The 17,340-nt window shown below is 42.9% G+C and overlaps 1 protein-coding gene across 1 annotated transcript in view; it reads left to right on the forward strand.

The window, feature by feature from the left end:
- Nucleotides 1–443: 443 nt before the first annotated feature.
- The window catches only part of LOC128735596 (protein jim lovell), a 62,603-nt gene continuing 45,706 nt past the window's right edge, over nucleotides 444–17,340 (forward strand). The window contains exons 1-2 of the mRNA XM_053830079.1: nucleotides 444–2,130; nucleotides 13,520–13,651. Coding sequence (XP_053686054.1) covers nucleotides 444–2,130; nucleotides 13,520–13,651 — 1,819 coding nt within the window. The remainder of the gene's footprint in view (nucleotides 2,131–13,519; nucleotides 13,652–17,340) is intronic.

Consider the following 17,340-nt stretch of genomic DNA (forward strand, 5'->3'; position numbering starts at 1 on the left):
ACGAAGGCGTCTCGCTCCTTGTGGCGTGACGCGTATGAGCTTTGAACCTGATTCCTGCTGGCTGTGTATAGGATGCACAGCCAGCTGAAAGGCGTGCTGCTAAATGGAGTTCGTGTAAGCAAATTGCCGACTGTTTGCGAATGACTGCTGGGCGCTTGACTGCCTGCCTAACAAATTGAAAAATTGAGCTATTAAATCACGGGTCGCAATACGTTGCCTGCATGAGCGGAAGAAGTTCCGCTTCGTAAATGATAGGTTACGGAACCATTATTTAAGTGACTGTGTTTGTCGAGTTAATTCATCCCAAGGCAAGGTCATTGGATGTGTTACCTATTATTAATTAAAAAATCTTCTCTCCTTTTCTTACAGATATAATAACTGTTTGAAGACCCACCAATCGTCGTCGCACAAATACGGATGCTGAAATTCATCAACGAAAACCCATGAAAGAAAAATTCGAAATAATGGCGGACCAGGAGCATTACAGCCTTCGGTGGAACAATCATCAGAACCATATTTTGCGAGCGTTCGATACGCTACTTCAGACCAAAACACTGGTAGACGTCACACTTGTTTGTGCCGAGACGAGCATCCGGGCGCACAAGGTCGTCCTGTCGGCTTGCTCGCCCTTCTTTCAGCGTGTGTTCTCCGAAACGCCCTGCAAGCATCCTGTGATAGTGTTGAAAGACTTTCGAGGATGGGTCGTGCAAGCAATTGTGGATTTTATGTACCGGGGCGAGATCAGCGTTCCCCAGGAACGGTTATCCGTCTTAATACAAGCGGGAGAATCACTACAGGTGCGAGGGTTGGTAGACCATCCAGTTGCCGGTAATACCCCAACTCCGGCACAATCGCCGGAGGATTTCAGTCTACTTGACTCGTCAATGATATCACCGACCTCCCCGTCTCTTCCATCGCCAAACTTTAATAACCTTCATCACGCCAGACACCCGCATCAGAGTTCAACTGCAACAAGCATGCTGAGTACCAGTACTCCAAAGTTACTGCTGCCACCGCAGGTATTCGCCGATCCTGCTTTGAATCTTCCGAACCCAGATATATGCACCTCTCCTATGCCGCGACGAAAACAGGCTCGTCCCCGAAGACGATCGGGGGACTGCGCCCCTCAAGACCTGACAAGCAAACCCGCCACTCCGGTACCGCACTCTATGGACGGTAAGGAAGTCGATGATAACAACGAAAACGAACGTGAAGATGAGGATGATCTAGAGGATGATGACGAGGATATCAAAGAAATCTTACGAAGAAGTGAAAGTGAAGACCGAAAAGAGCCAACTGTGCATAAAACTCCAAGCAAAACCGAAGAAGACATCGAAAAGGAAAGTAAAAACAATTCCACAGCGTCAACGGTTTCTTTGTCCGCACTGGAAGGCCCAGAAAATCTTTGCATGAAAAAATCCTCAACCATCGGCTCAAATTCTAGCAACTCTGGAAGTCTGACGAACAGTAGCGGCTCTCACAAAGAAGGAAACTCTCGCCTATCAGATCAATCGAACGCAAAGGATAGCTCGCTTGAGCCCACCATTGGTCGGCTGTCGCTGAAAGACATTCGACACCTGAACCGCTCTTCACTAGTCCGATCGATGAGTTCACTATCGCCACCACCGTCGTTTCATCTGAACAACAACCCACCTGCAGGCCTTGGGCTTGCCGAAAAACGTGTCAAATTGGAAGACCGCGACGACGACCGGCTGGGAGACGACGACGGGTCCCATTTTTTAGACCACATGGATCTGGCCCTGGCCGCCCACCAGCATCCGCTGGCCCATCTTTCGCATCACAATTCCTCGCCGCAGCTGCGACCGCCGGGTTTAACGCCGGACGGTGACAACAACAACAGCAGCAGTAGTAAAAACAACAACAGCCACAGCGGACCCGGCGGTGGTGGTCTGCATAGTCGCGGCGACGGCGGAAACCTCGGTCCGTCCGGTGGTGGCGGCGGCAGCCTGGGCAAGGATCGACCCGGGCCGAAGGATTTTCTGCACAGCCCAACGTTGAATTTTCCTCCGTTCTTCAACCAATCGGACGGTCCACCGCGGCCGCCGCACTCGCCGCTCTCCTTTCCGCACATGCCGTCGGTTTCGTCGCTGACGCTAACGCCACCGCACAGTGAGTATTTGCACATTTTTGCTTACTTTTATAATTCTCAGTTGCAAATTCACGTGTTTATGGAAAGTTATATTCAATTTAATCAGCATTTGATTGAATTTTTTGCTATTTTGTTGCCACAAAATAGGTATAATATATTTCTAAAATATAATTCTAACCACTTTGTGTCAAATACAAGGTCGTGTACAATACGACGCTCACATTCGGTACGCAGCCATTTTTCGCCAGAAGCAAAGCTGCGTATATCAGCGAAGTCGCGTTTATTCTGTGCGCTTCCTAAGGGTACCGCCAGAGTGCAAGCGACCTGCGACGCGACGCGACATTTCTTGCTCTAGTTATACGCGCAGCCCTTTTTCGGCCGAAGCAGGACTGTGCATTTAGCAACATGAGAGCGAAATCGCGTCGCGTCGCAGCCGCTTTTACTCTGTACGGGGCCTAAGTTTCACTACTGTAAAACATTGTAAATCCTTCTAATCTTACTTTTTTTATGTATTTTGACCTTAGAAATATCCCAACATCGAACTATTTCCTAGCAGTTGATGTAATATTTCAAATTTCACCACCACCCACACATGTCAATCTTGTTGTACAGAGTTTGACACGTACGTATTGAAGACGTACCCTATTGAAGACCCCTCGATGCTGACCGGCAAGGCGTAGACATTTGATGTTTCAGATCTGTCTCAAAAATTTGGCGACGTACCAGGGATCGTTCTTATCTGTTCTGTGCAGTTGGTATTTCGTTATTATAATATCTGTTTCTCTGTAACTTTCTATCATTAACGAAGATCTAAAATACGCTCGCAATATATCAGTCATAAATCCAAACGAAAGTCATCACATCAAAATTTAATAAGTTGACAGAATTCGGTTCATTACCCACGTAAAAAGTACAGCAATGACAGCAAGCCTCCGATCTTTCCAAGATCAAACACGGTTGGACCCCTCCAACTCGCACCACTGTGTGCCATCTACCCATCTCCACATAATAGCTATTTGTCCGAAATTTTAATCACTACCCGGGCACCGCGAGACAGGGGTGCTGACAGGGGGAAACCTTGCTCCCGAAGGGTCACCTAACGGACGCCGCGAATGAAAACATTGGCTGTATGAGCGCAATAAAAATTAAGATATTGCTATTGTTCTGCCAGAGTGGAGTGGATTTCTCTTCGGTGGAAAATGTATCTTGGGAAAAACAATGACCATATAAAGATATATACATATTCATTCACGTTTGGCCACTGCCGAAAATAATAACCGTCAGTACGAAACGAGGCTGCTATGCCGGAGCCCCCAGTCGGTCAGTTCGGAGGATTGCCAGCGCGGCTAGACATCCTCCGGAATTTTTCGTTTCCACACGCACCACCCGATGAGAACACCCGCCCATTAAGATTAGCATCACGAGGAAAGCTTTCTGATATCATTTCCCATTTCATCTGGTTTAATTTCGGAGGACCATCAACTGACCCCCGTAGGTGTTTGCGGGAGGCGAAATAAAACGCACCGTTAGAAAGTGGCGCGTGCATCGTCTGTTACCTATGTTTCGCATGTACTGCAGTTCGAAAATATAATTGCTCTCAGCTGCTTGAAATTATTAGGACGGGAAAAATTGGGCACCGACCGCCACGCCGGACAGGTGGAATTATTTTCCTTTGTTTTCTCGCGGTCGCGGTCTCGCGGAGTCCACCCTTGTTTCGTTAATGATCCGCACATACATACAATCAACCGTAATATATTTTTTGGCTCGAGTGCGCTAATCTGATTCAACGTTTGTTTCCAACCAGAGAACGTTCGTATCTTTATGTGAGAATTTTCCGAGTTTCGGCGGTTGTTTGTCCGATTAATCGGCCACCGGTCGACGGATGCGTGTGTAATGCATGCGAAGCTGTTGTCTTACCAAGGCGGTTGAGGGGCTCAACGTCGTCAGCGGACAGTTCATATATGGGTCTTCTTGCGTATCGTGGGAGAGTTGGATATCATTGAATTCGGAATGGATCTGCTTTAGTTTCAATTAAAATTTTAAAATCTACGACGATTTCACATGACGAAACTGACCCCAAGCGGTGCGCAAAGTGAGCCAAATGGAAGGCCATTGACGGTCCGTATTGGCGGAGTAGTTGGTCCAAAATTCGGTGTCATAAATTATTAATAACCATCTAAAATATGTGTGCTTTTTTTTTGGGTAATATAATGGATGAATTGCTGTGGTTGTTTTTGTTATAATTATACGGGTCTGCTAACATTGTCTAGTAGTTGATGTGAACATGTGAACTAGTTAATGAGACGTCGGTGCCTGTTGTAACAGCTTTTTTCCCCTCATTTAACAAGCCATTTTATAAATTGAATCATTCTGAACGCAACTATTTTTATTAGATTTGTTTTGTGATTTAATTTGTGGTTCATATCGAATATTTATCTACTAGCAGAGTTGTTACAAGGTTACAAGTTGTTGACACTAAATGTAGGGGAAACGTTCAACTTGGTTTACAATAATTAAATAACTGTGTTTTTCTTTAAAATGTAGCCGCTTTAAAATTAGAAGCCGCTTGGGTTTATTTGAATTTTATAAAGGTTTTATCGTGGTTCTTATGATTCATAGTCGTCGTCAGCGTAGAGTCGGAGTGACTCGTGCTGTCTCAATCAGTCGTCTCAATTCAACTCGATCTTGAGCCACTCGTCGCCGATTTCCCACGCGTCTCAAAAGTCGCAAACCACTTTCGACCTGGTCGAGCCGTCTTGCACGTTGAGCCCCTCTGTTGCTGGCGCCAGTGAGGTTGCTCAAGAGAACTGTTTTCATCGCACTCTCTCCCGGCATCTACACGAAGTGTTCAGCCCACAGTAGCCTATCGACTTTTGCCAGATGTACGATGGGAATCTCTCTAAGCAGACCATGTAGGTCATGATTCATACTACGCCTCCGCCACACTCCGCTTTCAGTTTGTACTCCGCCAAATATCGTCCGTAGCACCCTCCGCTCAAACACGACAAGGGCGCGTATGTCCTCCGTGAGCAACGACACAGTTTCAAGTCCATAAGAACTACCGGTCTAATAAGGGTTTTGTACATCGTCTGCTTGCTACGGTGACGTATGCTTCTTGATCGTAGCGTTTTGTGAAGGGTAAAGCAGGCCCGATTGCCTGTTTGAATGCGCCACTGGATCTCCTAACTAATCTTGTTGTCCGCGGTCAACAGTGATTCTCAATACACAGATACATCGATCACTTCTAGTTCGTCGCCGTCAACGATTACCGTCCGTGGAAAGCGCTCGTTTGTTTCTTTTGAGCTTCGTTCTTTTATGTATTTGGGTTTCGACGCATTTAATTTTAGTACAATCCTCCTAGACTCCGTTTTCAGTCTGGCGTAGATTTCCTCCGCCGTTGCAAAGTTCCTGGCAATGATATCAAAGCCATCTGCAAAGCTTAGAAGTTGGCTACCCTTGCTGAAAATCGTGCCTCTCTTTGCGATGCCCGCTCAGATCACACCCTCAAGAGCTATGTTGAACAGCATGCAAAATAGGCCGTCACCTTGTCTCAATCCTCGCCGCGTCTCAAAGCGACTCGAGAGTGTCTCTGAGATGCGCACGAAACACATCACTCGTTCCGCGGTAGCGCTAATCAATTGCGTCGGTTTATCCGGAAAACCGTGTTCGTGCATTATCTGCCATAGCTGTGAAGCGACCGTCACCTCATTCGACCATGATCTCGCGAACTTACACGCCAGGACCTAGGTGAATAAACCCCGGTCACTTCAGAGGCGAATTAAAATTGACTATCCGTGCCGGTCAAAGTTCAAAGCTCAAAGCTACTCTGGAGCGAGTGATGTATTACGTGCGCGTTTCGGGGATACTCTCGAGTCCTTTCGAATCGCGCACAGGGTTGCGGCAAGGGGAAGGACTGTCCTGTATGTTATTCAAAATCGTTATTGAAGGTGTTATCCGGCGAACGGGCATCAAAACGGGAGGAACGATTTTCAGCAAAAGTAGCCAACTCCTAGCCTTTGCAGACGACATCGACATCATTACTAGAAACCTTGGGACGGTGGAGGGAATCTACGCCAGACTAAAAACGGAGGCTAGAAGGATAGGGTTACAAATCTATGCGTCGAAAACCGAATATATGGTAGGAAGAGGCTCCAGAGAAAACAACGTTTACCTCCCACGGACAGTGACTATTGACGGCGATGAACTGGTGGTTGATGACTTCGTATATTTGGGATCTCTGGTCACCGCCGACAATAATACGAGTAAGGAGATCCAAAGACCCTTTCAAGCTGGAAATCGAGCCTACTTTTCCCCCGCAAGACGCTTCGATCTGGGAGCATACGCCGCCGCACAAAGCTGACGATGTACAAAACGCTAATCAGACCAGTAGTCCTCTACGGACTTAAGGGGCACAGTACTTTTTGCACTATATTTTTTGCCTTATTTCAAATATTTTTTCTCGATAACGCGAAAAGCGAATCGATTCGGGTTTGTTGAATTCTAAACAATGAATTTTATACTAATATTTACAATTTTGTTTACATATATGAATCTCTTCCCCTCTCCCCTACGGCTCCTTGGACATGATCATTCGAAACAAACATGATTTGCCGTACCATGGATTGGCGCTCGGGGGCTTATCCGAAATGAAAAATTCTAAAAATATGAAAGTATATTAACCCCTCCAAGGTCTACATCATTTTTAGCACCGCAAAATTCACTAAAATGGCCATAACTTTTTTATCTTTCAATATTTTTTCACCAAATTTGGGAATTTTGACGAAAATATTTTATATTTCAATAATAACTATAGATAATGGCCATATGTTAGATGGTCGCGGAGTTATTCCGGAGTTCCTTGGAGGACCGAGACATGGCTTTTTTAGATAAAGTTGCCGAATATTTAAAATTTGTTTAAAATCTGTTGATTTTTGTAAACATATAATCGACTGTGGACATATCAATTATTTTGCTGCAGTTTTGAGCTATGGTGCGCACCATCCGGATCCGGGGAGATACGGTAAATCCGGAACCGGTTCCCATAAAGCGACATTTCAGCATCAGTAAAGTATGTCGTGTCGTATATCAAAAACCCGATTTAATCCACCTAGTGGTGAAAGGAACCTTTGTTATACGGTCTTACTTGCTCTTTGAGATAGAAATCGACACGTCTTTGGAACATAATTCATCTATTGGTTAACGTTGCGTAGTGCGTTGGTTTTCATAAAATTTTTGGAAACTGTATAAGTTTACAAAATTTGAACAAAATAGCAGCACTTATAAATTTTGATAGTTCCTTTTTTCATGAAATTACTGAGAAAGGGTAAGTTGGTTGTTACTAATTTGAGTAAGTGCAAAAAAAAGCAAGTTTTAAGAGGAAATATTATTCTTTAACATATACATTACGTAGTAAAGGTCTAGTTTATAGGTTTTTGAACTATGCATAAATTCCTGTAATGCCATTCTTTTTGATTGACATCAATAAATTTCATCAATTTTTATTAACCTTCAATTACTCACACATTTTGTACAACACGTGTAGGTTTTTGAATGCCATATTACAAATCGCTGTTTAACTAACGTATATTCTTCAATTACCTTGTTATGAGCAAAATGTCATAATTATTCAATGCATCAATATTTTAAATTGTTGGGAAAATAGATCAGCATAAACTGACATCACAGAAACGAAGCAGTCAGCATGTGAGGTGTACCGCAATTGACCCCAACTGGAATTTTATCTCATTTCTTCATATGGAAAAATGGTGTCTGTATGCAGCAAAACTATCAGCAAATGTAAAATGTTTAAAATGTATCCGTCTGCTGGTAGTCTAGTAATTCGGGGTCAAAATTTGGGTATTTTTTATAATCAAAGTTCTACGGTTCCTAAACAAGCAAACATAGAGGTATGCTATTTTCAGCAAAGTTGTGTATTTTTACTATTTGTACAATTTTGTAGTACATGAACAAGTCATACAATAATTACAAAAAGAGCTAAAATAGAAAAACTGATTTTACAAATTTATATACACAATAAATAAGATTTTGCTATCTTCGCTGAATAGATAGAAGGTTACTGTATTCAACAAAATTTCTTGTAATAATATGTTCTAAAACTTTGCAGAACACATCAATATGTTATATTGAAGCTGAAGAAAAATAATTTTTTTATTTCACTTTTAGGGGGATTAATCAAAATTTAAATTCCACCAGACGATAGAGCTTTCAATTTCAAGAAATTCTTACGAAGGTTCCATAAATTTAAAACCAAGTTTTCCCAGTCAAAACTCTAGAGCGCATGTCTTTTTGGTTTTGGACCATTGTGTGCGCGAGTAACCGTATTACAAAAGTTGGCACAAGTGTTGGAGGGTTAATATCTTTTGATCGGCAAAACCAGAAGACTTGGAAATTTTGCAGATATATTTGCAGCATTAAAATCTCTACTTTGATGCCAAAATAAATCAAACTAGATAAACTATCTTGGATGAAATCGTTATAAATTATTGTAAATTTTAATGCGTTATATTCAATTGCTCATAACTTCCAAATTAAACGTCCGATCAAAAAACAAATCAATAGTGATCTATTAGGCTATGTTACCTTTCAAATGAGACTAATAGCGCCTAAATCGGTTTAGCCATCTCTAAGAAACAGGCGATAATTATTACCTTGTCAAAACAGGTTTTTTAAGCATAACTTTTAAACTACTCATTTGTTTTCAATAAAATTTTTTCGAAAAATTTAGCCTTAATAAGAGCTTTCATTCGATACTAAGATCGTTGAAATCGGTCATTTGGTTCCGGAGAAAATCGTGTCACGTAATTTTCACGTTTTTACTTATAACTTTCAAACGAAAAGTCGGACCACGAAACAATTCAATGATGATATACTAGGCAATAATACCTTTCAAATGAGACTAATAGCGAACAAATCGGTTCAGCCATCTCCGAGAAACAGGCGATAGAAAAGTTGCGCCCCGCACATACATACACACATACACACACACACACACACACACAGACATTGCTCAGTTCGTCGAACCCTGTCGATTGGTATATGTGGCTCGGCCCTCCGGGCCTCGGATCAATTTCGTGTTTTTCGACCAATTCCTAAACCTTTGTTATAGTATAACAAAGGTAAAAACATCAGCACTCGACAAAATAGCGATTAACGATCATCTCATGTCTCTCAGATGCCAGATGTTATGTTCTCAGATGTTATGAGAAAATTTGTATTTCATTTGTATAGGAACCCCCTCCCCCTCCTAAAGTAGAGAGGGGTCCTAATTCACCATATAAAAAATTCTTGTTTCCAAAAACCTTCACATGCTAAATTTGGTTCCATTTGCTTGATTAGTTCTCGAGTTATGCAGAAATTTGTGTTTCATTTGTATAGGAGCTACACCGCCTACTTAGCTTCGAGGTACGATGCTGGTCTAACAAGCCAGTCGTCGCATGTTCGAATCTCGGCTAGACGGTGCTTGCTTGATAGAGTCAGTAGGATCGTTACACTGGCCCCGTAATTTTCCTGTACTCTAAACAGCCGGCTACGAAGTCTGTCGATAAAGAAGGGTAATGTCTAATGACGGTTTAAGCCCACGACTTTGCTTTGTATAGGAGCTCCCCCCTCTTAGTGGGGGGAGGGGTCTCTAACCATCATAAGAACCTTCCCTAGCCCCAAAAACCTCTACATGCAAATTTTTACGCCGATTGGTTCAGTAGTTCAGTAGTTCACAGACAGACAGACAGAAATCCATTTTTATAGGTATAGATATCGAAAGATTAAGATTTTGAGCATACGTGTTTGAAACCGTTTGGATGAATGCCAGAAAAAGACAAAGTCAAGCAAATGGAACCAAAGTTAGCATGTGGGTGTTTTTGTAGGCACATTTTTTTCTATGGTGAATTGAGACCCCTCCCCTCTTTATGAGGGGAATTATGACCCCTCTCCTCTTTAAGAGGGGGGGTTTCCATACAAATGAATTACAAATTTCCTCACAACTCGAGAACTAATCAAACAAATGGAACCTAATTTAGCATGTGGGTGTTTGGGAGGGGGTTGGTGGATGACGCTGGTCTAATAAGTCAGTCGTCGTATGTTCGAATCTCGGTTGGGAGAGGCTGTTAGACTCAATAGGATCGTAGCACTGACCCCGCACTGTCCTGTATTCTAACAGCTGGTTGCGAAGTCTGTCGTATAAAAAACAGAAGGTCAAATTTCGATAACGGAATTAGCACCCAAGCTTTGCTTTGGGTGTTTTTGTAGGCAAAGTTTTTTCTATGGTGAATTGAGACCCCTCCCCTGTTTAGGAGGGGAATTATGACCCCTCCCCCCTTCAATAGTGGGGGGCTCCTATAGAGCAAATGGAATCAAGCAAATGGAACCGAATTTGTCATAGGGGGGTTTTGGAGGCAGCAATTTTTTATGATGATTTGGGACCCCTCACCCCTGTGGTAGGGGGATAAGGACCTTCATACAAATAAAACAGAAATTTTACATAACTCGCAAATAAATCGAACTCGATAAATTTTAGACTCTTTCATAAAACATTAGTCAATAACAAGACCACCAGAAACTATCAATAGTAACATTAGATGATTCAGGGCGAGACGGGGGCAGCCCCCACAAGGTCATCCGAGTTTCACGATTTATGTACAACACAGTTTAATTTGTGGCAGGACTAAGTTTGTCGGGTCAGCTAGTAATCAATAAAAAAATCGATTTTTTAAAATTGAAAAAGTACTATGCCCCCTGAAGACAGCAACTTTGCTTACGGAAGACATAGGTACGTGCACTAGCTGTATTTGAACGAAAAGTGTTGCGGACTATTTTTGGCGGACTACAAACGGAAAGCGGAGAGTGGCGGAGCCGTATGAATCACGAGCTACAGGCACTGTTTGGGGAGGTTCCCTTTTCCATTTCCCCATGTTACCATGTTACCCATTTCCCCATGTTACCATTTAATGAGAGAGGCTGTCTCTGACTTAGGTGGTTTCTTACGGAGCCTTTAGGAGCCTCCGTGCTATACCCGAACACCTGGTCTGGATGGATTGGGGTCCTTAGTCATTAATCCGACAGTGTCTCCTCACGGCACTAAATGGTAACATTCACATCGATCATTTTTACGTAAATTTTTCGCAGTCTAATTATCGGGTGGGGGATTTTATAATAATAATATTGCACCAGGTTTGCATTTCATTGAAACTAAATCTTGAAACCATTTTGTTTGTCCGTGTGCCGCTTGAAGTTCCTGGTTGTGCATGGCGTTGCAAGTATATGTTGACGTTTGACAAGTTCATAATTATTATATGTGATACGAATAACGTTTTATATTTGAACGAGCAATATTTCTTTTGTAATTTGCCAAAAAAATATGCTTGTTTACGTTTCATCGTTTCATCGTTTCATTCGTTACGCAAAATACATTCTTTGATGACAGCGATTAACAATGATTAGCGATGAGTGTAAGATACCGAGCAAGTATTTTCGAGCGTAATCAATTCATATTTTGCTCACCAGTTTTTGCGTCGACGATTCATCGCGAGCAATCAGGATACGATAGAGTTGCCAGTTGACAAGATTTAAACCGCTGATGAGCAGGTGATGAGCCTTTATCGTGATGAAAATTTGCAACATTGCTAACAACAGTCAAAAAGAGCCAGTTAGTTGAACCAACAAAACTAATTTATGAATTTTTGTACAAGCTACACTTATTAACTAAACATATACACTACAAAAAAACAAAACTTTGACGCCATGGCATTGGTACCGTTTCATTTTAAAATGACCGGTAACAAACTATACCCATCGCTGTTCTAGATCATCATCAACCCGAACCAAGCAGGAAGAGGAATAAAGGAGGAAATCTTGACTGCGATGTGAACGCCACATCACATCATCTACCAGTTAGGTATTTCCGGATTGTGGTCATTCGAGTATACATTGTAACTGTGACCGAATAGCAGCACATCATTCTGCCTCTGTTAAGTCTCTGTTAAGATGATGTCATATTCGTTGTCCACTATCGCAGCAAAAAATTTGTCGATTTTCATTTGTAATCCTCTAACATTCTGGTAGTAAACGCTCAGTGATACCATGCGTAGCAGAGGTCTTCTATCGGTCAGTACAGTAGGAAACCCAATTACTACTGTAGGGTAAAGGATTAAACTGAGACAAACTGTTATCATGATTATATTTGACTGTGCATGATTAAGAGAAGAGCTCCTCTCTACAAGCATCCATAGGACCGAGAGCATTATGATTATAACTCGATCGATGAGAGTGGGGGTTTCTAAAATACTTTCTTATGTGCATCTCGGTTTGATGTCGTTTAACTAGCTAGCTGCATATATTTCACGTTCGACTGCTAATTGTTGTACACCATAGTCTACAACAATTGCTTTTGACGTAGGACTACGTTGTACGTAGCGTAACAGAAAAAACACCCGGTGCGGTGTGCGATAGCACTGAACGGTGCCGCTTGCTTCGATGGTCGGCACCCGAATGCTCGCTCGCTTCTACCACACTACAGTTGATAAACGTCTATCTTCTCGGTGGTAGAAGCAAGGGGCAATCATACAAAACTAATTACTGTCGGTGGAGGAACGTATGTGTGCGTGTATGGAATGATAAAGACTGGAGGGACAAAATTAGATATGAGACTATCTAAGAAAAAGGGTACGACGGTAGTTTAATCGCAAAAAACACTCGAGTACCAACCGAGATTGTGTGGACTGCAGTCCCGCGCGCCATTAAATGACCCAAAATATATGTATTTTTTTGATCTCATATCGAAATTTCCCAGTTTAATTCAGTTTATCATTCTTCTCACCAAACGCTCCTTCACTTTACAAATACTATAATTGTTGCATCCAATTTACAAGCATGCAATCGAAATTATTAGCAAAAGTTAATGGGCTTTAAAACTAAACTTTATTCAACCTCCTGGGATTTTAACCAATATTTTGGTGCGTTCCAGAAATCAGAAAGGATGCCAATGTCTCGTCAATTAAAGTAGCGGAATTTCGCAGAAAGATTTACAGCCTTTTGCTGGCTACAGATTATTAGCTTTTGCTTCAGGGCTTGATTCTTTGAGCCCTGGGTCAACCCAATGAATAATAATTAACTGTTCTGGGATACCTCAGCGAATAACTGTGAGCTAATTACTGTTTGCTCAAGCATAATAGCGACGATAGTTATCTGTCTTGTGCAGTTTGTTACGAACCATTTAATAAATCAGCTCTTAATTAAACTTTGAAAACTAGTAAGACCAATCAAAACATTTTTTTCTAAACTTGGAAATTACAAATCAGAGATAATTTGATCCATAGTGTAATAATATTAAAAGTTCATGGAAATCATATTTCAGTCTAATCTTATTCAATTGTTTTCTCTTTTTCACCCATCCAGTGTTCGGTTTGGATTCCCCGCTTGGTCTGTTCCCTCCCGGCATGGATCCGGGCAAGATCTACAGTCCTCTGATGGAGATGTCCGACCCGCGAGGAATGCATCATGACGGACCACCATTTCTGAAAAAGAAACGTAAGTACACTTGTTTTTTTCTATACTACTGACTGCTGCAAGGCTCATGTACTAATTTGACCGTTCCACCGTGGTGGCTGCAATTGAAACCACAAAGACCGTAAAACGAACCAACAAGTCTAAAATTCGTTCGCAATGTAAATTAATTACTATCATATCTGGCACGGATCTGTAGGTCGACGAAAAAAAAATAACACAGAGGAAAAGTTAACCCTTCTGTATAGGCAGTTTGCAGCAATCTCTACCACTGCAATGCTGCAAGTTCAAAGTCTGCAGCGCGCTGGCAGTCCGTGTTGAGTTCACCGCCGCCGTCAACGTCGTTGTCATCATTATTGATGTAACCGTTGAAAGAAGCCGAAAGTTACATGCCAAAACTGGAACCGTCCTCTGGGTAAGGTGGTGGACCCAGTTCCAGTATGAGCTAGCCATTTCATCATGTTCAGTTGATGGAACCGAAGTTTCGATGCCCGCGCTTGAACACACAGGCAGGCGGTCTGCAGCAGTCAGTGGGTCGAACTTTTTGCCCTGTCTTCTAACCGCAGCAGCAACGGAGCGTTGCAAGGATATAAAATTATCGTTTAGGTATTTTTTTTGGCATCGGAATCGTTGAGGATGGCAGCAGTTCTCACGTCAGCAGGCCGCCAGCCAGCCAGCCAGCCAGCGGTTGCCCATATTCATAACGATGTTTATAAACTTATATGTCCCTGTGTGTCGACGGCGTTTACGGTACGGCAGCCAGAAAGCTTCCGGGCATGTCTCCTTCGAACTTTGTTGCCTTACGTGCGCTACTGTACCTTCCCACTCTACCGGCGGATGTAGGATCCTCTCTCTTTCCTTCCCACCGCGGGGAGTTCAAAGTTCGCCTGCCGCAGAAAGACCGGAGTTAGAAAGAGAAAAGTATTTTGGCGGAAATTTGCCAAATAAATTCGGTTTCCACACGCTCGGATTCACATATATGTTTGTGCGCGCGCGTGTGTTTGTGTATGTATGTGTATATGTATGTGCCCGACATGCTCCCGCCCGGGAATACTTTATTCACTAGCTAGCAGGGCTCTTCATAAATATGGCACTGCCAGAGTTGGCCAAGTGCCTATAGACTGCAGCTGACTGTACGCCAAGCTCATTTCATTTCATATACTTATTGCAAATGGTATGACATGGAATGGCGTTTTGTGAAAAACGGCGAAAAAAAAGCTGCTAGAGAGATGATACACTAACCAGCAGGAACACCCGTGGGAGCTTCCTCCTTCTCTTGTGCGAGCTACCTACGGAGGGCTTTCAGCGAGTTGCGAAAAGTTATGCTTGTGAATAGTGGTTAAATGTTGTTGTTTTTTATTTCTTCGGGTGGCTGTTTAGTTCGAGGTTAACTCAGAGTTCAGGTGTGCCAAACAAGTCAGAAAACTTTAGTTCTACCGTCGTGGGTTTGAGGTTAGAAAACACATATCTAATCTGATCATAAATTTATCACGATAAATCCGGCATTTTGAGGCAATGTTTAAGACCTCATGTGGAAATCTTCGACCATTTAAAAAGTTACACACGTCACTTTCATTGGGAAAACAAAACACTGCACACCCGTCCTCATTTCCGACGACTATATTTAAACACGCGCAAAAAAATGACCCACCAAAAATACCAATCATTCCGGCAGAAACCGAAAAGAACTCACGAATTTCGTTTCCGTTGCTTCCCCAACCGTTGGCAGGCAGTGATCAATCTCCGGGGCAGGCAGATTTCGCACGATCCAATCGAAATTTTACCCGATCCGACTTTGATCCGAACCGCCATGCCACCAAAGCTAGCAAAGCTAGCAGCGGGCGCGCGGTGCAGTTCATATGTTTATACGACGACGATCAATTGTGTGTATCACTATCGCAGTGACGAACGATGGCGGTCGTGGATTCCTGCTGCAAGCCTCTCGACTTCGAGCGAGGCGGCATGCTATCTCCAGCAGACTGGCCACCACCCGGTTGCAGTTTGCGGTACAACGTTTGAGTGAGATGATTAATAATTTCCCACATTGTCGTGTGAGCCTCGTGAGATCATTTATCTCCTCCCGCGCCTGTTTTTTTCTTTCTCCTGTCAGGAATAGCATTTCGTTTATAAAAGAACGGGATGATACATTTTGGGCTTCTCTGCCTTGTGTGCTTTAAGCTGGCTATAATTTTAGAACGAAAGTACCGAACCGAACCCGTTAGCGATGCTGTTCGACTTTAAGGAAAAGGTACCTCCTTTGATGCCTCGTCAGGCAGCTTCAATCGAGCGTTTTATTGCTTTCGTTTTCGGAAGTTTTCTCATCGCCAACCGCGTGCTGTCAGGGGAATCCACCCTTCAGTTAACATATGAACTTGAAAGTTTCAGCTCCCTTCACTCCCCCCGAAAGGCAACTTTGAACCGGTGACGATAAAGATTGTGACGGCTGCTAATGCCGCTTAACTTGTTTGTTTTTAACTTCGTCATCGTCATCACCATCATCAGCAGCACAGCACCATCGCAAACCAGCGTCTGGGAGTGTCGTCATGTTTAGCCCCACGTGGTAGCGACGGCGGTTGGAAGGGTTCCTACGTCGTTGTTGGCATCGTTTATGATCGTAACTCATAACTAATCAGTTTTGGACCGGCAAGCGTGCTCGCTGGAACGCACATAGTCCCGATCCCCCCGCTCTATCTATCGCTCGATGGCGGCGCGATTGGATTGGATCGGTGTCTAGTTTTTGCCAGCTAGCTGCTGGTGGGGGAGATCACGATGTCTTCGCCGCAGATAGGTTTTGGGAGAAGGGCACAAGAGCAGTAGCAAAGCGCTGCGCTGCCGGAGCGGCCAAGTCGAGCGAACCGCCCCTTCCCCCAGTTGGAACAGCGCGGATGATGATGCCCAAAGTTTATGTGTCGTGATCAAGTCGAGATAAAGCTGATATGAATAATTTTATCACACGAGCAGGCTCGTGAAAAATGAGGATTAGGTGATGCGAGCTTTTCTTTTTGTGCGGGGAACCCATTAAATGGGGCCTAGCGATGATTAATTGTTGGGAACGAACGTTGCCAATTATTAATGTAAAGTAGCAGGGAGCTGGAAAATTTGGGTAAAGTGTCGTTTTTTGTCGGTTTGAGGCTATTGGAATTGAATTTTATTTTGAATTTAAGAATACAGTGAATGGATTTATAGGTCAGTGAAGCAGGTAGAACTACTGAAAGAGTTGCAATGGGTTACTTTTTTCGTTATTTGCAAATAAATTGAACACTAAATTAGACTCAATATCATAGAACATAAACTATGAATTTACAGGGTGAATAATAATAACTATCAATAAAACGTAAATGGTTACGAAATTAAGACGCTTGCACAAATTTTAATTTTGAGTGTATTTCGTGTAAAGTATATCCACAACATTTGTCTTAAATTAATCCAACTCAAATTATTCTTTCTTTGTTTTAATCTCCAGTCGCAATCGATCGTTGTTGAAAAGCGTTACAGTACAGGCACGCACGCTTTCCTGAAGCATTTCATCGTAAATCTTCTCCAAATGTTGCTTGAAAGTATCCACCGTCAATACTTTGGTGCTCCGTAGTTTGCCTAGCATGTAACCCCATGCATAGAATCCGAGAGCATTCAAATCAGGCAATTCAAAGCAGGAAGCCAGAGTGGCAAAGAAATAAAATCCGTTAACTTCCTCCGTCCTCACGCCAAGTCTG

Source organism: Sabethes cyaneus, chromosome 2 (assembly GCF_943734655.1).
Source record: "Sabethes cyaneus chromosome 2, idSabCyanKW18_F2, whole genome shotgun sequence".
In the NCBI taxonomy this organism is placed as follows: Eukaryota; Metazoa; Arthropoda; class Insecta; order Diptera; family Culicidae; genus Sabethes; species Sabethes cyaneus.